General features: G+C 37.2%; 1 protein-coding gene across 1 annotated transcript in view; it reads left to right on the plus strand.

Moving 5' to 3' along the window:
* Window positions 1-21,195, plus strand: part of LOC128662603 (store-operated calcium entry regulator STIMATE-like) — a 205,408-nt gene that overhangs the window by 126,646 nt on the left and 57,567 nt on the right. The window contains exon 5 of the mRNA XM_053716428.1: window positions 18,763-18,875. Within this exon, the coding sequence (XP_053572403.1) occupies window positions 18,763-18,875 (113 nt within the window). The remainder of the gene's footprint in view (window positions 1-18,762; window positions 18,876-21,195) is intronic.

The following is a 21,195-nucleotide window of genomic DNA, read 5'->3' on the forward strand; positions in this document are numbered from 1 at the left end:
AAAACAATGTGTACTGAATAAACCTTTTTTATTTCTTTAATGTATAAATGTAACAAAATAATGCATTTTAAAACCCCCTTCCTTTAGAGGAAACAAAGTTAATAATTGCATTTTTAAGGCAAAGGTGATTAGAGACTGCATGCAAAAACCTTCAAAACAAAAATAGAAAAAAAAAATTAAACCTATTTTAAATATCTTTCTCTAGGGGTTAACCTGTTGCTCTGTCATTGATTTCTTTACTTTGGTGTTTATGAGCTTAAAATATGTTAATCAGCACCAAACAACTTCAATGAACCATCAATGTTTTTAATATCATTCTGTTTTAGTACCAGGTGGCTTTGCTGTTTTCTTAGCCTGCAGTTTATGGGGAAATGGGCTAAGTCTGTTTAATGACTTCATGATGTCTTCTTAAGTCCTTGTCCAGAGCATTTATATCAAGCTTGCTATAACCCATTCACAGACAATGCCAGATTCTCTCCGATGGGAGGATGTGTGGATGTTGTAATCACGGTTTCCATGGCAACGAATTGGCTTTCCATAACACATTTTTCCCACGTTCTGACATAGCCAAGTGAACTCTAAGCTCTTTTGTGTATGAAATAATAATATTCAAAGCTTTTTTTTATGGCCTACAATTTTATTTATTAGGTGAAAATTCTACTGTACTTTTCAAAAATCCAAATAAAAATATTATTAATACCGCCCAATATTTGTGGTTATGAATGAAGGACACAGGAGATTGATAGTAGCCCGTCATTTTGTGGGTGAAGCTTTGTTTGGAGTGATCAAGGGTAGTTAGCTAGCGGGATTGTGGGCGTTTCTGGGTGTTCTGTAGGGGGCACTAATGGAAATTCTGTAAAGAGGGACATATCACTCTCTAGAGCAGTGCTTTCCAAACTGTGTGTCGGGACACACTAGTGTGTCGGCAGCAGTGTGTAGGTGTGTCCCTGCTTCAGCACAAATTTCTTTAATTTCATTTTTTTTAATTTTTTCGGGGTTTCTGACTTTCTGTCTGCCTGCTACGTATATCACATGGTTGACATGTGATTGATACCTAGTGAGTCACAGATCATCTTAACCAATTGGCGCAGCTCAGTGGGAACTGAAACTATTCCCATTGGCGGCTTTGGCAGCACATTGGCTCCTGACTGCAGGTGTAGTCTCCTTAATTGGCTCGTGACTGCATGAGTAGTCAGTGAGTGGGACAGCAGTGTGTTTGCAGCGCGGGCAGTAGTCAATCGGACTCACCGAGCTCTGAGGGCAGCAGTTTAAACGCTGAGCTGAAGTCAGAAGCCAGTGGGGGTTTTTTTGCAACTAGCTCCCAGTAGTGCATTGCTGCTCCTGATATGTGGATAGGAAGTGGAAGCTTTAAAATGCTTGATGATGTAATGCGAGTGTCTTTATCTAATATTCCACCAAATATTCAGAAACTGTGTTCATCCCATCAACCTCATACAGCCCATTAAAATAGTAAGTAGCTATTGGTGTTATTAAACTTGTTTTTATTCTTGCACATACATACTGTTACTTGTAAATACATTTTATTATTATTATATCATTTATGTATGTGTTTGTATCTCTTAAAACAAGTTAGTTTAACCTCCTGTTTGCTAGTACAACTGAATTACTGTGTCGCGAAATGATGTAGGTCTAAAAAGTGCGTCACCAACATGAAAAGTTTGGAAAGCTCTGCTCTAGAGGAACAGAGCTCAGAATACAGGACTGTCCCTTACAAATAGGGATGGTTGAGCTGTCTAGTTATGCACTGCTCGTTATTCATTTTGTGAAAGCTGAAATATGAATGTTTTAGTACAGAGGTTGCACTTGGAAGAGGGCAGCTGGGGGCAGATTCCAACATTGATCCCCTTAAACTGGACACAGGGTTATTGACATAAATAATTATGTAGTATATCTCACAAATGAAGTAGGCTAGGGCTGATTTTAAATGATCATGCAACTTACAGTGGTGGTTCGACTGATTAATGGGTGGGGCAAAGATTGCCCAGAGGCAGCTCAGGGTTGGGTAGTTCAGGGCATTACTGGCCAGTTAGATGTGTGTCTAGGTGAGGGAGGGGCTATTGTGTCTCTCCTGGCACATGGGGGTGCAATCTGAAAGATAGGGATGATTTTGCACTGATCATTTAACAGGTCTTTAAAAGAATTATATATAGAAAAAAAGTGTTAAATCTGAGAGTATTTTTAAGTGTAATGGAGAAACATGACAGTCATTTCATGACTTGGGTAGGGTACAGTTAAATAGTTCCAATTTACTTTGATTAAAAAAATGTACTTTGTATTTTTGGTATCCTTTGTTGAAGAGCGTACTTAGGTAGGTTTTCTTCAAACACTGCTGCCATACTACTGAAGGCATGCAGGGTCCTGAGTCTACCCAAGTGTGTTCTTCAACAAAGGATACCAAGAATATAAAGTACATTTTATAATATAAATAAATAAGAAAGTTTTTTTTTTTTATTGCACATTATGTCTGAATCATAAAAACTCGCATCTGCAATTTCAAGTTTTGTTGTTTTTTGAAAAACAGATGCTCTTGAATTTTTTTTCCTGAAGTTGTTTATTGTTATTTTTGGCTCACCAGCTGTGTTCAGCTAGCTCCCAGTAGTACTTTGCTGCTCCTGCCTGCTCTTCAACAAAGTGTATCAAGAGAATAAAGCAAATTTGATGATGGAAATTAATTGTTTTTAAAGCTTAACTTTTTAACTTTCATGTGCCTTTTAAGGTGTTTTTTAAAAAAAATACAGCTATTTTTTAGTGTTGTCAACATTTTGAATGCACGCGGGATATAAATATATAAACTCAAATTAGTACTGCATTGAAAAATCTAGATACAAATGTTTTAAGAGCATTTCAAACTGTCATTTTGATATAAAAAAAAATGGTTTTTCAGTTTATGGGCCCACAACCTAAAAAGCCTTTAAAAATTTTTCATCTTTTCTCATTGCTTTGGACCGTTAGAGAAAGGTATAAATCACATCCTGCGCTGATCAAGCAACTGTTTAGAATGTTGTTGGGTTAAAGTTGTGAATTCTATAGGATGCACTAGAGCCACTCGGGACTGCAGGGGTAAACACACACACAAATTTGCAGAAGAGTAAGCAAAATGTAGAATGTATATTAAAAAGTTTCTTTGTTTTGTTTTACAGAATATTTTATGGGGAATTCCTTTTTGTGTATAATGTCACTTTAAGTGCAATATGTTAGGCTAGTTCGCTGAGTCACAAACACAAATGATTATGTATCAAAGGGGAAGCACTTATGTTATTTTTGGCTAAAATATAGGAAATTCATATAGTTCTTAAACCCCTGATGGATCTAATCTGTCACAGATTTCTCACTTCTAGATGTAAACTTTAGCTATCCCAGAGTAAGATGTTTGCTCAAGGAACAGAAACACAAGTTTCCAATTTTACTTCTATTACCTAACTTACTTTGTTCCCTTGGTATTCTTTATTGAAGAGATATCTATGTAGGTGTCTAAAGTAGGGATGGGCAAATATTTTGCAACATTAGAAATTTAAAACAAATTTTTATACATTCGTCCGTATAATCTAATTACGAATGTTTAATAAACATTCTAACATTCCAATTTCTTTTATGTAATTGGCAAGAGTCCATGAGCTAGTGACGTATGGGATATACAATCCTACCAGGAGGGGCAAAGTTTCCCAAACCTCAAAATGCCTATAAATACACCCCCCACCACACCCACAATTCAGTTTTACAAACGTTGCCTCCTATGGAGATGGTGAAGTAAGTTTGTGCTAGATTTCTACGTTGATATGCGCTTCTCAGCTTTTTTGAAGCCCGGTTCCTCTCAGAGTGCAGTGAATGACAGAGGGATGTGAAAGGAGTATTACCTATTGAATACAGTGGTCATCCTAACAGGGATCTATTTCATAGGTTCTCTGTTATCGGTCGTAGAGATTCATCTCCTACCTCCCTTTTCAGATCGACAATATACTCTTATATACCATTACCTCTACTGATTCTCGTTTCAGTACTGGTTTGGCTATCTACTTTATGTAGATGAGTGTCTTGGTAAGTATGTTTCCTTTATTTAAGACACTCTCAGCTATGGTTTGGCACTTTATATTTAAAGTTCTAAATATATGTTTGTACTTATATTTGCCATGATTCAGGTTTATCAGTATATTTCCTTTTTGCAGACTGTCAGTTTCATATTTGGGAAATGCATATGAAAAAGAAAAAAAAAATTCTTACCTGAAATTTTCAAATTGACTCTCTTTTCTAAATTGCAGGCTGTTAGGCTCACGGGAGCGCAAAATGCTATAATTTAGTGCGTCATTCTTGGCGCGAGAATTACGTTTGTGGACGTAATTTCGTCATTTCCGGCGTCTTAGTTGGCGCTGAGTTTTTTCACGTAGTTGCGTCATCTATGACGCTCGTGTTTGTTGCAGTCGTTCTTGGCGCCAAAAAATATTTTGTCAGCTGGGCGTCATACTTGGCGCCAAACTTTTTGACATTATTTAAGTCTTCATTTCTTTTTGCTTCTGGTTTCCAGAAGCTTATTTTGTTGCATTTCTTTCCCATTTCTGAAACGGTCATATAAGGAAATTGATAATTTTGCTTTATATGTTATTTTTTTCTCTTACATATTGCAAGATGTCTCAAACTGACCCTGTCTCAAAATCTACTACTGGAATCCTGCTGCCTGATGTCGGTTCTACCAAAGCTAAGTGCATTTGTTGTAAACTTGTGGTAACTGTTACTCCGGCTGTAGTTTGTGATAGTTGTCATGACAAACTTTTACATGCATACAATATTTCCATTAGTAGTAGTCCATTACCTGTTGCTGGTCCTTCAACATCTAATGCTCAGGATATTCCTGTTTATGTGAATTTGTTTCTAATTCCATTCAGAAGGCTTTGTCTGTCATACCGCCTTCTAATAAACGTAAAACCAGATAGATCTCTGATGAGGATCTATCTGGTTCAGTAGAGTCTGCCTCAGATATTGACACTGACAAATCTTCATATTTGTTTAAAATGGAGTATATTCGTTCCTTATTAAAGGAGGTGTTGATTGCATTAGATATGGAGGAGACTAGTCCTCTTGATATTAAAACTAAAAAACTTTAAATTCAGTTTTTAAACCTCATGTAGTTATTCCTGAGGTTTTTCCAGTTCCTGATGCTATTTCAGATGTGATTTCTAGGGAATGGAATAGACTGGGTACTTCTTTTACTCCTTCTTCAAGGTTTAAGAAACTGTATCCTTTGCCGACTGATAGATTGGAGTTTTTGGAAAAAATCCCCAAAGTTGATGGGGCCATCTCTACTCTTGCTAAGCGTACTACTATTCCTACGGCAGATAGTACTTCTTTTAAAGATCCTTTAGATAGGAAACTTGAATCTTATCTAAGGAAGGCTTATTTATGTTCGGGTCATCTTCTTAAGCCTGCTATTTCTTTGAATGATGTTGCAGCTGCTTCAACTTTTTGGTTGAAAACCTTAGCGCAACAAGTACCAGATCATAATGCGTATAGCATTGTTAAGTTAATTCAACATGCTAATAATTTAATTTGTCATGCCATTTTTGATATCATTAGAATTGATGTTAGATATATGTCTTTAGCTATTTTAGCTAGAAGAGCTTTATGGCTTAAATCTTGGAATGCTGATATGACTTCTAAATCAACGTTGCTATATCTCTCTTTCCAAGGTAATAAATTATTTGGTTCTCAGTTGGATTCGATTATTTCAACTGTCACTGGGGGGAAGGGAGCTTTTTTGCCTCAGGATAAAAAATCTAAGGGTAAATTTAAGGCTGCTAACCGTTTTCGTTCCTTTCAACAAAATAAGGAACAGAAATCTGATCCTTCCCCTAAAGGAACGGTTTCCAATTGGAAGCCTTCTTCAGTCTGGAATAAATCCAAGCAATTTAAAAGATCAAAATCAGCCCCCAAGTCCGCATGAAGGTGCGGCGCTCATTCCAGCCCAGCTGTTAGGGGGCAGACTAAGAATTTTCAAGGATATTTGGATCAATTCAGTCCAAAATCATTGGATTCAGAACATTGTCTCTCAGGGGTACAGAATAGGTTTCAAAGTAAGAACGCCTGTGAGAAGTTTCTTTCTTTCATGCATTCCAGTGAACCCAGAGAAAGCTCAGGCTTTCCTGAAGTATGTTTCAGACCTGGAGTTGTCTGGGGTAATTGTGCCAGTTCCTTTTCAGGAAAGGGGTCTGGGGTTTTACTCAAATCTGTTCATTGTCCCAAAGAAGGAGAATTCTTTCAGACCAGTTCTGGATCTAAAAATTTTGAATCGTTATGTAAGAATACCAACATTCAAGATGGTGATTATAAGGACTATTCTGCCTTTTGTTCAGCAAGGGCATTATATGTCCACAATAGACTTACAGGATGCATATCTTCATATTCTGATTCATCCAGATCACTATCAGTTCCTGAGATTCTATTTTCTAGACAAGCATTACCAATTTGTTGCTCTTCCTTTTGGCCTAGCAACAGCTCCAAGGATCTTTTCAAAGGTTCTCTGTGCCCTACTCTCTGTAATCAGAGAGCGGGGTATTGCGGTGTTTCCTTATTTGGACGATATCTTGGTACTTGCTCAGTCCTTACGTTCTGCAGAATCTCACATGAATCAACTAGTGTTGTTTCTTCAAAGACATTGTTGGAGGCTCAATTTACCAAAAAGTTATTTGATTCCTCAGACAAGGCTAACCTTTTTAGGATTCCAAATAGATACAGAATCCATGAATTTGTCTCTAACAGACAAGAGACATCTAAAATTGGTTGCAGCTTGTCGGAACCTTCAGTTTCAGTCATTCCCTTCAGTAGCTATGTGCATGGAGGTTTTAGGCAGCATCGGATGTGATCCCCTTTGCTCGTTTTCACATGAGACCTCTTCAGCTTTGTATGCTGAACCAATGGTGCAAGGATTATACAAAGATATCACAATTAATATCCTTAAATCCCAATGTTCGACTATCTCTGACTTGGTGGTTAGATCACCATCGTTTAGTTCAAGGGGCCTTTTTTGTTTATCCAACCTGGACTGTGATCACAACAGATGCAAGTCTTTCAGGTTGGGGAGCTGTCTGGGGATCTCTGACAGCGCAGGGGGTTTGAAAATCGAGATTACTAACCAATATTTTGGAACTCCGTGTGATTCTCAGAGCTCTTCAGTTTTGGCCTCTACTAAAGAGAGAACCGTTTATTTGTTTTCAGACAGACAATGTCACAACCGTGGCGTATGTCAATCATCAGGGTGGGACTCACAGTTCTCAAGCTATGAAAGAAGTATCTCGGATACTTGCTTGGGCGGAATCCAGCTGCTGTCTAATTTCTGCGGTCCATATCCCAGGTATAGACAATTAGCAAGCGGATTATCTCAGTCGTCAGACTTTACATCCGGGAGAGTGGTCTCTTCATCCAGATGTGTTTTTTCAGATTGTTCAGATGTGGGGGCTTCCAGAAATAGATCTGATGGCTTCTCATCTAAACAGGAAACTTCCCAGGTATCTGTCCAGGTCCAGGGATCCTCAGGCGGAAGCAGTGGATGCGTTGACACTTCCTTGGAATCATCAACCTGCTTATATTTTTCCGCCTCTAGTTCTTCTTCCAAGAGTGATTTCCAAAATCATAATTGAACGTTCATTTGTACTGCTGGTGGCTCCAGCATGGCCACACAGGTTTTGGTATGCAGATCTTATTTGGATGTCCAGTTGCCAACTTTAGCCACTTCCGTTAAGGCCAGACCTTCTATCTCGAGGCCCGTTTTTCCATCAGGATCTCAAATTATTAAATTTGAAGGTATGGAGATTGAACGCTTAGTGCTTAATCATAGAGGTTTCTCTGACTCAGTGATTAATACTATGTTGCAGGCTCGTAAATCTGTGTCTAGAAAGATTTATTATCGAGTTTGGAAGACTTACATTTCATGGTGCTCTTCTCATAAATTCTCATAAATTCTCTTGGCATTCTTTTAGAATTCCTAGAATTTTACAGTTTCTTCAGGATGGTTTAGATAAGGGTTTGTCTGCAAGTTCCTTGAAAGGACAAATCTCTGCTATTTCTGTTCTGTTCCACTTTGGTTCGTATCAGGCCTGTCATTAAATCAATCTCTCCTCCTTGGAGTCTTAATTTGGTTTTGAAGGCTTTACAGGCTCCTCTGTTTGAGCCTATGCATTCTCTGGACATTAAATTACTTTCTTGGAAAGTATTGTTCCTTTTGGCCATCTCTTCTGCTAGAAGAGTTTCTGAATTATCTGCTCTTTCTTGTGAGTCTCCTTTTCTGATTTTTCATCAGGATAAGGCGGTTTTGCGGACTTCGTTTAAATTTTTACCTAAAGTTGTGAACTCCAACAACATTAGTAGAGAGATTTTTGTCCCTTCTTTGTGTCCTAATCCTAAGAATTCTCTGGATAAATCTTTACATTCTTTGGATGTGGTAAGAGCTTTGAAATATTATGTTGAAGCTACTAAAGATTTCAGGAAGACTTCTAGTCTATTTGTTATCTTTTCTGGTTCTAGGAAAGGTCAGAAGGCTTTTTTTTTTTGGCATCTTGGTTAAAGCTTTTGATTTATCATGCTTATTTGGAGTCGGGTAAATCCCCGCCTCAGAGGATTACGGCTCATTCTACTAGGTCAGTTTCCACTTCCTCGGCTTTTAAGAATTTAGCTTCTGTTGATCAGATTTGCAAAGCAGCAACTTGGTTTTCTTTGCATACTTTTACTAAATTCTACCATTTTGATGTTTTCTCTTCTTCAGAAGCAGTTTTTGGTAGAAAAGTACTTCAGGCAGCTGTTTCAGTTTGATTCTTCTGCTTATAATTTCAGTTTTTTTCATTATAAAGATTAAAACTTTTGATTTGGATTGTGGATTAATTTTTCAGCGGAATTTGCTGTCTTTATTTTTATCCCTCCCTCTCTAGTGACTCTTGCGTGGAGTTCCACATCTTGGGTATTTGCTATCCCATACGTCACTAGCTCATGGACTCTTGCCAATTACATCAAAGAAAACATAATTTATGTAAGAATTTACCTAATAAATTCATTTCTTTCATATTAGCAAGAGTCCATGAGACCCACCCTTTTTATGGTGGTTATGATTTTTTTTGTATAAAGCACAATTATTCCAATTCCTTGTTGATGCTTTCACTCCTTTCTTATAACCCCACTTCTTGGCTATTCATTAAACTGAATTGTGTGTGTGGTGGGGGTGTATTTATAGGCATTTTGAGGTTTGAGAAACTTTGCCCCTCCTGGTAGGATTGTATATCCCATACGTCCCATACTTCACTAGCTCATGGACTCTTGCCAATATGAAAGAAATTAATTTATCAGGTAAATTCTTACATAAATTGTTTTTTTATTATAATTAGCATTCAGTAATAGTCATTAGCATATTCAAATTTTATGTATGTTTTGTTAGCTATATCATACGATTATGATTTAATTCGATTTGAAATTTTGAATTTCGATTCAAATTAATGCATGCCATTCAAAATTTCAACATTCAAATTTGAAAACATTTATTTTCGAAAGCCAAATTTGAAATTGAAAGCAACATTTGAAAATAAACATTCGATTTTCAAATTTTAAAGAAATTTTGTTCTTATTGATATTCGATTGTGTAAAACGAATACAAAGGAATATTTGTTCTAACATTCAAATTTCGTTTTAACCACATTTACCCTTTCCTAGTCTGGAGCATTACATTGCAGGAATTAGTGCTACCATCTAGTGTTCTTGCAAATGGATAACATTCTTGGAAAACTGTTGCAATATAATGACTGACACGTGCACGCTCCTGAGCATATGTTAGAGCATTTACTGTAGGTGTCAGAAAGCGCTAAATGTTACAACCATTTGCTCTTGAGAGCAAAACTTAACTCACCACTTGTAGACTGAACGTAATGCATGTGCTGATATCACACTCTGCAATACCCATTAAAAATATAAGTGCGCTAAAAAAAAGATTTCGATCCTTTAAGCTCTGGTTAAAAGGACATAATACTCATATGCTAAATCACTTGAAACTGATGCAGTAAAACTGTAAAAAGCTGACAGGAAAATATCACCAGAGCATCTCTATGTAAAAAAAAAAAGATATTTACCTCACAATTTCCTCAGCTCAGCAGAGTAAGTTCTGTGAACTCTTTTGCTGTCATCTCATGAGATTTCACTTAACTCTCATGAGATTTCATAGTAAACGTCCTTAAACTGAATAGGGAAATAATATGAGTGTGCATGAAAGCTCACTCCCTTAGCTCTCCCGGGACAGACATATTGATTTGCTGCTTAGCAGTCTTTTACAATGGGATGTGGCTACTGAGGAACTTTTGAGGTAAAATATGTTCAGGTGATATTTTCTAGTCAGCTTTTTACAGCTATGCTGCATCACTTTCAAGTGATTCCACATTTGGTTATCATGGCCCTTTAAGATTTTTAAGCATCTTTGTAAAACCAGATTATGCAAAACTGAGCACAAAATAACCCTGAGCTACTGATTACACTTCACTTCTTATTTAGCTCTATATCGAGGGGTTAAGCTTTAAAGGTACAGTAAACTTAAAAAACAATGTTATATATTTCGGCACATAGTGCAGAATTATATAACATCTTAGCGGCAGCTTTCAAAATCAAAAGCTTGGAGAGATTTTTGCTATCAAAGTTGCACTTACGTGGTCTCTCTAGGCTCTTCTGCTCGGGTCTTGGTTTTCAAAAGCATTTTGCGGGTGCTCTGTCTAATCACAGTGCGTCTGATCGTGCCATTGAACTTGATGTACTGTAGCTCACTACCAGACCAGAGTGGGAGCGAGCTACATTCAGTTCAATGGTGCGATTGGGCGCGCTGTCTTATCACAAAGCACTTTTGAAAACCAAGACCCGATCAGAAGACGTGATGTGCAGAATTATATAATATTATTTTTTAAGTTTACTGTCCCTTTTAAAATGAAATTTAAAAATAAAAAATAAAAAATAGAAATGTCCTTTTCTCTAACCTCTCATTTTGTTTGTAGCTTCCAGTACACCAAAAAGCTGTTTATTTCTTCAGAAGTTTCTGGTACACTGAGAAGCTATTTATTTCTTGGGATGTTTCACTTCCACACAGGAAGATCCCTCCCTGTCATCTATTGTTCATAAAGTGTTTTGCAAGTTTTTATAATGTATGTTCAGGGACACCGCAGTATAAGGACAAGCAAGATATTTACAGCTTAAAAGAACACTGTGCTCAAACCTATTTCGTCAGCTGTAATCGCATTAATTTAAAAGATTACGGCTGTGTTAGTTGGGCATTTCCTTTAGGTATGGATATTTGGATAATTTGTTAGCATCCAAATACGGAAGAAGCGTCCGCTTATGGCAATCGGCTCTTTTCGGATATTTAGATTTTAGGGTGTTACACTTTTACAAGAAGAAATCCGTCTCTGAAAAGAGCCTCACACCACAAGCTTCTAATGCACTGATGCTAACGAAGCATACGAATGCCCATGCCTAATTTCTGTTGCTATTTAATTATTGGCAAGTAGGCGCTGCCTTTAAATGATTATTCAATAATAGGTGCTGCCTGCTAATGCTTATTGGCTAGCAAGGGCTGCCTGCCAATGCTTATTGGCTAATAAGGGCTGCCTGCCAATGCTTATTGGCTAATAAGGGCTGTCCGCAAATGCTTATTGGCTAATAAAGGCTACCCGCTAATGATTATTGGCTAATAAGGGCTGCCTGCTAATGCTTATTGGCTAATAGGTACTTTTTGCTCTTTAGTAGGAAGTATTTATAAGAGTTTTCATTAACAAGAAGTGCACACCTGATACTGGTATGATGGCTGACATTTATTCACAGCTAGGTTGTAGCAACAATGTAAACTGTGCATCAATTTCAGTGATGATATTGTCACTGGATTTACACCATTTACATCTGAAAACAACGTTGCCATACACCCGTCTTGAGGTTGTTGACTAGTGATGTTGCACATAGGCTATCATGAGGTAAAACTGCATTCTCTCAAGATCTCTGCACTGGACATTGTGGGTGGGATATTGTGTGGGATATTGTGTGTCAAAAACACATCATCACTTGTTGTAACTGCTGTATTTGTTTCTGCTGTGTTCACTTAGCACATATTCCTCTCTGCTTTCCAGGGATCTGGTTTGTGGCCTATAAAAGGCCGATTTGTTCTCTTCTGTGCAGGAGTAATAAAATAATGAGCAATAAATGCTTAAGGACCAGCGTAAAACATGAGTTTTTGGTTATGACAACGAAATTGGCACTTAGTGTAACCTATTATCTTGACTGTTTATTTTATTCTGAGGGACTATTTAAAAAAAAAATTGCGTGTATTTAATTCAACAGGCAAAAATAACAGTAAAGTAACGTCACTTTTTTTTATGCTTCTTATTTGTTATTTTATTTGTCTTATTTTGCTGTAAAATTAAATTAAAGGGACATTTCTGTAACCTTCACAATGGAAGTTGATCGACGTGATCAGGGTCCTAACTAGATATCACTGGGCTCCTGGGCAGATTCTGTGTCTGCCCCTCCCATTTCACCAGCCCCATTTCTAAAGCAGAGTGAGGCAGAGGTACTGTAAGGTTGAATGGGACAATATGAGATCAGGCATTCGTTTTCAGAGGATTCTAAAATTAACACAATTTCACTTTTTTTTTTTTTTTTTACATTCAGCAGAAATTTGATAAACGAGATGTTTCTTTAAGAAGCCAATTAACCCACTATTGCTTGTGCCGAAAAAAAACCTTTTGTTGATTTGTTCATACGGATAAAATAGGCTGGAAACTCTTCACACTTAGACTGTTCAATAGTAACCCAGAAATGTCCTTGTCAATTTAAAGGGACATAAAACTTGCATGTTTTCTTTTCTGCTTTAGATAGAGTATATACTTTCAAACAACTTTCCAGTTTACTACTATTAACAATTTTGCTTCTCTCTCTTGATATTCTTGATTGATGAAGCAGCAATGCATTACTGGGAATAATAGCTAAACATATCAGTAAGCCAGTAACTAGAGGCATTTATGCGCAGCTATCTCCGAGCTCCTGACCCTACCTAGGTATGTTTTTTAACAAATGATTACAAGAGAATGAAGCAAATTAAGTTATAGAAGTAGACTGGAAAATTGTTGAAAATGTTATGCTCTATATGAATCAAGATAGAAAAATTTGGGTTTCATGTTTACCTTTACTTTTAGTTCCTGACCAGTGCTGATCCCATTAAAAAAAACTGTGCTGCAGCTGGCTTGTAGCAGTAGTACTAGCTGCTACTTTATATTTACATTTAAGCTGTTGTCCAGCTACTACTCTGCTGCCATAAAAAATTTCCCATAGGAAATAGCGGGTGAACAGATTTTAGGCAACAAATTTCAAAATTACACGGTTTCATCAGAATTTTTTTTTTCTGTGCATATGTTCAATTGTTATACTATGTATTTTTTATTTTTATTTATTTATTTTATTAAGGGGCAGTAAACACTTTGTAAATAAAGTATATTTCTGTTGTGTTGCTATAGAATAACGTATTAGCCAAGTCTTAACATTTTTTAAACAAATTAAAATAACATCACTCTTGATTTTCAGTAGCTCCACCCACCAATAGACTTATTTGGAGGGGCCAATCTCAGGATAGTCACGGTCATTACGTTAGTATAAAGTTGTTTTGCAGTTGTTTGGAAAATGTATGTAGCAGGGTTAGTCTTGCAATATCTGCAGTGCTAAATTACATAAAAAGTGGTCAAAACAAATAAAGAATATATATTGCAAAGTTGTTTTAATGCTCATAACTAAACCTTTTATTTTAAAATCTCAAGGTGTTTAGTGTCCCTTTTAATGTCCCTATATAGTAGTTTCTGATGTTCCACATAAAGGGAAAGTTAACTCAAAATGTAATTGTTTAAAAAGATAGCTAATCCCTTTATTACCCATTCCCCAGTTTTGCATAACCAACTTTTTACCTCTGTGATAACCTTGTATTTCAGCATCTTCTGACAGCCCCCTGATTACATGACTTTATTATCTATTGACTTGCATTTAAGCCAATTAGTGCTATGTTGTGCACAACCCACAATGCTACCTATATGGCTCACATGAACGAGCACTCCCCTGTTGTGAAAAACAAATAAAAAAGCATGCACAGGTTGTCTTTAGTGGCTTAGAAACAGGCAGAAATTTAGAGGTTTAAAGATTATAAAGTATATTAATATAACAATCTTGGTTGTGCAAAGATGGGGAATGAGTAGTAAAGGCGTTATCTATCTTTTAAACAATAATACTTTTTGTGTTGACTGTCCCTTTAAGTAAAAAACAGTCTTTCTTTCAGACTCAGGGCTTTTCATGCTCATGAGCAAGGTGTCTGTGTGGTGTTTATTTTGTGTCTTTCTCTCTCCCTGAGCAGGTTCCTCCTTTATTATTATTTAGTATATAGTCTTGGTTACATATCTTGTGCACTTGTGGTATACCTTGGTATTCTGCGTTTGAACATGAGTTTACATGGTAATATGCTTTAATAATGAGTTAACTAACAAGCTAATTCATTTCTGGAGTTTGTTTCAGACTTTGTTAGCTTCTTAGAAAGTAAATAGTTAGGGGACTTGGTCCAGTTTCAGATGACTGCTAGTCTGCCTGGGATTGTGAGGTTAAGACCGTGCCATTGGCAAAATCGTTTTAAAAGCGTTCTTGCAGCTGGAAATGTGAATGATGTAACACACTTAAAATGTATTTTATTTTTTACACGGTTTGTGTGTTCAGTGCTTGCGCTGGCAACACTGTACATTCTGCCTGACCTAGTGACATGTCCGTAACATAGAGATTTGTTAATATGACATATACTGTCACACATCTACTTAAAGGGAAAGTCTACACCCAGAATTGTTATGGTTTAAAAAGATAGATAATCCCCTTATTACTCATTCCCCAGTTTTTCATAACCAACACTGTTATATTAATACACATTTTACCTGTGTGATTACCTTGTAGCTAAGCTTCTACAGACTGACCCCTTATCTTTGTTCTTTTGACAGACTTGTATTTTAGCCAATGAGTGCTGACTCATAAATAACTCCACGGGAGTGAGCACAATGTTATATGGCACACATGAACTAGCGTTGTCTAGCTGTGAAAAACTGTCAATGCACTGAGATAATATTCAGCTTTTAAATTGCCCACAATATTTTTTATTAACCCCTTAAGGACTAGGCATTTCAGAAAAAAACTTCCCCAAAAGACCAGAGCATTTTTAGCATTTTTGACATCACTACATTTAAACAGAAATAGAGCCTTTTTTTAATATATTTACCTGACTGAGGGTGCTCAGTCAAAATTTCAATAAGTATCAACAAGTAGGGACTGCACTCACTGGATTCAGTTCAAATAATACCTTATTTATTCAATGGTGACGTTTCGGGGTACGCAAACCCCTTCCTCAGACCAAATCTTTGCGTACCCCGAAACGTCACCATTGAATAAATAAGGTATTATTTGAACTGAATCCAGTGAGTGCAGTCCCTACTTGTTGATACTTATTGAAATTTTGACTGAGCACCCTGGTTGCTGACTATCTTTGAATTGTGAGTGCAGATACACAGTGGAAATATATATATATATATATATATATATATATATATATATATATATATATCAGGGGCGTATCATGGCCTAGGCCAACAAGGCACGGGCCTAGGGCGGCAGATTTGGGAGGGCGGCAGACAGACCCAGCTGATTCATAGGAGAGCGCACATGCTTTTTTTTTTTTTTTTTTTGCACAGGCTAAGTTTACATACATTGGTTTTTTTTTTAATTATAAATGATTTTTTATGTTTAAATGGGCAGTCCGAGGGAGAGAGCTGGAGTAGTTATTTAGTGCAGGTGGCGGGAGTTTGTGTCAGGAGGCGGGAGTTTTTTCACTTGCATCTCAGTCTGTGACACTGGCTTGTGACTGAGGGGATTGCAGCGGTTCGGAGTTCACAGCAGTAGGTTAGTAGGCTTTTGCTTTAGGAAGCAAAAAGTACACCATTCGTTATTAGCTCATTTTGATCTTGTCTTGCCGCCCTGCTTTTCCAGCACCTGACAGTGACTGACAGCAGTGTGTTAGCATTAGTTGTGGTTTTATGGTGCTATCCCCGCAATACCACATTGTTTTCACTGTCTTGCTGGTACTCTGAGCGCAACCCTTAGTCAATAGTATAACTGCATGTTTTTACTCTGACTGCTGTGTAATACACTCAAGGGTTTCTGGTATCTCTCCCCCCTGTGCTTTTCCCCGATGTGATTTGCATCCTGAGTGCCGGCTAACACGTAACACACAGAAGACAAGTTAACAGGGGAGGTCAGAGCAGTGAAATAAAGTTGCTGTGAAATTTACGCTGCCTGCCTTTCTTGTTCCCTGTCTGAACAGATAAGACCCCTCCTCCTCCTGCTGATTAGGTTCACGGAGCCTTGCAGGGTTGCAGATCATAACTTCTGCTGTTTCTTAGGTGAGACTTCTCAGCAGAGCATTACTTTAACTTATTTTAACCCTTTGCTTCAAGTAGGAGATATTTGTAAAAAAAAATCACAATTTATTTGTCACTTTTCAATTTTCTTACATTTTATGGGTCAGCCCTGAATGATCTTGCTTGATGTCTACAGAATTAGTGTTTTAAAAATAAAAGTAAAAAAAAGGAAATAAAGGAAAAAGAACCATAAAAATGCTGCTATACCTGGGCTGTTTAATGAGTGTGTGTCTGTGTGTGGGGGGGAAATCTAGTGCCTTTGAAAGGGAGAGAGAGTGTATGAGAGAAACATTGTATGAGAAATAGGGTGGGAGAGTGTGTGCCTGACTCTGTGAGAGATTGTAAGAGTTTGTGAGTGAAAAAAGTGTGTGTCAGACTGAGAGAGTCTGTGTGTCTGAGAGTGTTTGTGAAAGGGAGTATGTAAGAGGGTGTATGTGTGTGTGTGAAACAGAGTGTATGTGAGAGTGTGTATGTATGTATGTGAGAGTCTGATAAAGGCTCTCCCTTTTCTTCTCCCTGTTCTCCTTCCCCTCTCTCCCTTATTTATCCCCCTCTCATTTTTCCCTACTCTCCCTCCCTTTTCTCATCTCCCTCCTTTCTTTTTGTGCTCTCCCTCCATTTTCTCCTCTCCCACTATTTTCTCTCTCTCTCCCTTTCTCTCTCCCCCTCCAAACCTTCTGAGGGAGAAAAACTAAGGTATTAGATGCATGCAGGCTTAATTCAACCCACCTGAGTGTATGTGAGTGTTTTGCTATTTTCTGCTTAATATTTACTTTGGAAATGCTATGGAAAATACAAAATGTCATGTTACACCCTAACCAAAAAATATCAAGGCTGAAAAAGGCCTAAAAGCTAGGATGGTGGGGGGTAAGGGGGGCAGCAAAATTCTGAGTGCCTAGGGCAGCACAAAACCTAAATACACCACTGATATATATATATATATATATAAATATTTATTTATTATTTTTATTTTTTTTAAAAAGTAGACAATCCAAAGTATAGATCTAGGCCCATTTTGGTATATTTCATGCCACCATTTCATCGCCAAATGCGATCAAATAAAAAAAAAACGTTAACTTTTTCACACTATTAGGTTTCTCACTGAAATTATTTACAAACAGCTTGTGCAAAAAGCTTCTCTGGAATCCCCTGTGTTCAGAAATAGCAGACCTATATGGCTTTGGAATTGCTTTTTTGTAATTAGAAGGTCGCTAAATGCCACTGCACACTACACTTGTATTATGCCCAGCAATGAATAAGTTAATTAGGTAGCTAGTAGGGATAATTTTAGCTTTAGTGTAGAGATCAGCCCCCCACCTGACACATCCCATCCCCTGATCCCTCCCTGACCCCTCTCAAACAGCTCTCTTCCTTCCCCCATCCCTCAAAGTCTGCCAGAAGAAAAATAAAAGGGTTGGGGTTTTTTTTTTTTTTTTTTTTTTTTTTTTTTGTTTGTATATATATTTTCTGCAGGATAGTATCCCCCCTTGCCTCCCAACCTCCCTGATCCCCCCAAACAGCTCTCTAACCCTCCCCCTTTACCTATTTGCTGCCATCTTAGGTACCGGTAGCTGTCTGCGCCAGTACCCAGTTTGCTGAAAATTAGGCAAAAAAAAATTTAAAAATAAAAATACCCATTTTTTTCTGTAGTGTAACTGCCCCCCCTCAATATCCTCCTCCCCTCCCCCGTTTCGGATCCCTTAATGTCAAAGGATTCCACATAGGTTCACCCTCCTCCCCCCTCAATGACGCAGCTTGTTTTTGTTATTTTATTTTTTTAATTCCCTGTAGCGTGGCATAGCGGTCCCACCCACTCCAGTCCCCTACAGCAATGGGCCCCCCACCTGCCTCCCTCATTATACTCCCACCCACTAACGATCGGCACCACCACTGTCCGATGCAGAGAGGGCCACAGAGTTCTCTTGCTATCTTTATTTGAAAAAGCAGGAATCTAAGCTTAGGAGCCAACCCATTTTTGGTTCAGTACCTGGGTAGTGCTTGCTAAATGTAACCACCAATCAGGTAGTTTTTAGATAATTTTTTTAAAACCTTTGTGACTTACAATCATGGAAAAGAGTAAATAATTAAAGTACAGTAAATAATAAAAGTGATAACTTTAAACTTTAAATATTAGTGAAAAAGTTAAGATTTTAGAATGTTTGGATTTTGTAATTTTGGATTTGGGAATATGTATCTTTTAGATATAATCTCATCACATTTGTTGCTCTCTATTATAGAATTTTGACGTTTGTCTATGCAGGTGACCCTCCGCAGGCGGCTGCATGGATAGGACAGTGCGCACTGTATCTTTTAATCATGGTTGTGGAGAAAACGTTCATCAGTCTAGTTCTGCTCATCCCGGGATGGACAAAGGTAGGTGTGAGGAGAGGGGACACTGGAGACATAAATGCATATGAGATAATAATACGAGTTCTGTTATACAGCGCAGATCACAAGCTATAGCGCACATCTTTCAGGAACTAGCACACAGACTGTAATTACAAGACATTTCTGTTGTCTATCAGACAAGTCTAAACATATTTTTTTTTTAATAGTCATCTTGTTTGCTGCAATTGTTTTTCAATAGCCAAACTTCACCCATCGCTTGCCTTATTTGCAGTAGCCAATCCAGGATTGGTTCATGGAGTAAACAATGCTAGTCGTGGTCATTATGTTATTATAAACTGCATTGTTATCTGCCGAAGCCAATTGGATACAGATATGTAGAAGAGTGTGCCTTGAGAAGTCAGAAATGTACATTTCCAATTTTGAGAATTAAAACCCCCCACAATTATACAGTTAAATTACATGAAAAAGGGGCCAAAATAGCTATTTTTTTAATTTTTAAAGCGATACAAATGTTAAAGGGACACTAAAGCCAAAATTCAACTTTCATGATTCACTTCATTACCAAAATAAGTGCTAAGTCTTTTCATATTCACATTCTGTGGCACCAGCTCCTACTGAGAATGTTCAAGAGTACACTGTGTGTATGAAAAAATAAATAAATATATATATATATTTATATACATACACATACATACCAGTGCCCGCGGGTAATGTAATGAAGAGTTTACATAATGCTCTGTATATTCATTTACCAGTGCCCACGGGTACATGTTAGTTAGAGGTTATATAATGCTCTGTATATTCATTTACCGGTGCCCGCGGGTACATGTAAGGTAGAGGTTATATAATGCTCTGTATATTCATTTACCGGTGCCCGTGGGTACATGTAAGGTAGAGGTTATATAATGCTCTGTATATTCATTTACCAGTGCCCATGGGTACATGTAAGGTAGAGGTTATATAATGCTCTGTATATTCATTTACCGGTGCCCGTGGGTACATGTAAGGTAGAGGTTATATAATGCTCTGTATATTCATTTACCAGTGCCCGTGGGTACATGTAAGGTAGAGGTTATATAATGCTCTGTATATTCATTTACCAGTGCCCGTGGGTACATGTAAGGTAGAGGTTATATAATGCTCTGTATATTCATTTACCGGTGCCCGCGGGTACATGTAAGGTAGAGGTTATATAATGCTCTGTATATTCATTTACCGGTGCCCGCGGGTACATGTAAGGTAGAGGTTATATAATGCTCTGTATATTCATTTACCGTGCCCGCGGGTACATGTAAGGTAGAGGTTATATAATTCTCTGTATATTCATTTACCGGTGCCCGCGGGTACATATAAGTTAGTGGTTATATAATGCTCTGTATATTCATTTACCAGTGCCCGTGGGTACATGTAAGGTAGAGGTTATATAATGCTCTGTATATTCATTTACCGGTGCCCGTGGGTACATGTAATGTAGAGGTTATATAATGCTCTGTATATTCATTTACCAGTGCCCTTGGGTACATGACACAAAGAGGTTATATAATGTTCTGTATATTCATTTACTAGTTGTAGTAAAATTGTAAATTCTGCTAATGTGCTGACAGGAGATGTATGCGACGTATATTTATATAAATGAAGTGCAGAGCTGTAAGAGCATTTACAGAGTGTTTATTCTTCAGGGTGGTTTGTCTATAAATGCATAAACACCTGTGGCACATTACAGTTTATTGCTGCCAGACCAAACTGTTTGCTCCTCTCATTATCCATCAAACTGTTCACTATACAGAGAACTGAAACACACAGAGGCCGCTGAAGTGCAATTGCTTTTATATATATATATATATATATATATATATATATATATATATATATATATATATATATATATATATATATATATATATATATATATATATATATATATATATATATATATATATACCAGCTGCTACTGAGCAAGTGCAATAAATAGGTATTGGAGTCTGTGATTGGCTGATGGCTGGCAATTTGGCAAATTCATTTAAAATTCAGAGTATGTGGCATTGCATTCTCCTTTTGATTCTGCACTTGTTGACAATGTAATTCTACTTTAGTTAATGGCCCTTTAATACTCTGCAGCAGATATAACAAGTAATTGAGAATTAAATAATGGGAACATTTTACAGTACACCGTCCCTTTAACCTGTTGGCTGGAATTAAACACCCAGCTAGCTAAGGTCAGTGATAGAAAATATTTAATGCACTAATAAATTAGATTATTTTATAGTAGCGTCTAATACCAATGTATAATATTATATTATTTGTTTCCTCTTTCTAAAGAGCATTCGGCTAATATACAATAGTT

Source organism: Bombina bombina, chromosome 6 (genome assembly GCF_027579735.1).
Source record: "Bombina bombina isolate aBomBom1 chromosome 6, aBomBom1.pri, whole genome shotgun sequence".
Taxonomy (NCBI): domain Eukaryota; kingdom Metazoa; phylum Chordata; class Amphibia; order Anura; family Bombinatoridae; genus Bombina; species Bombina bombina.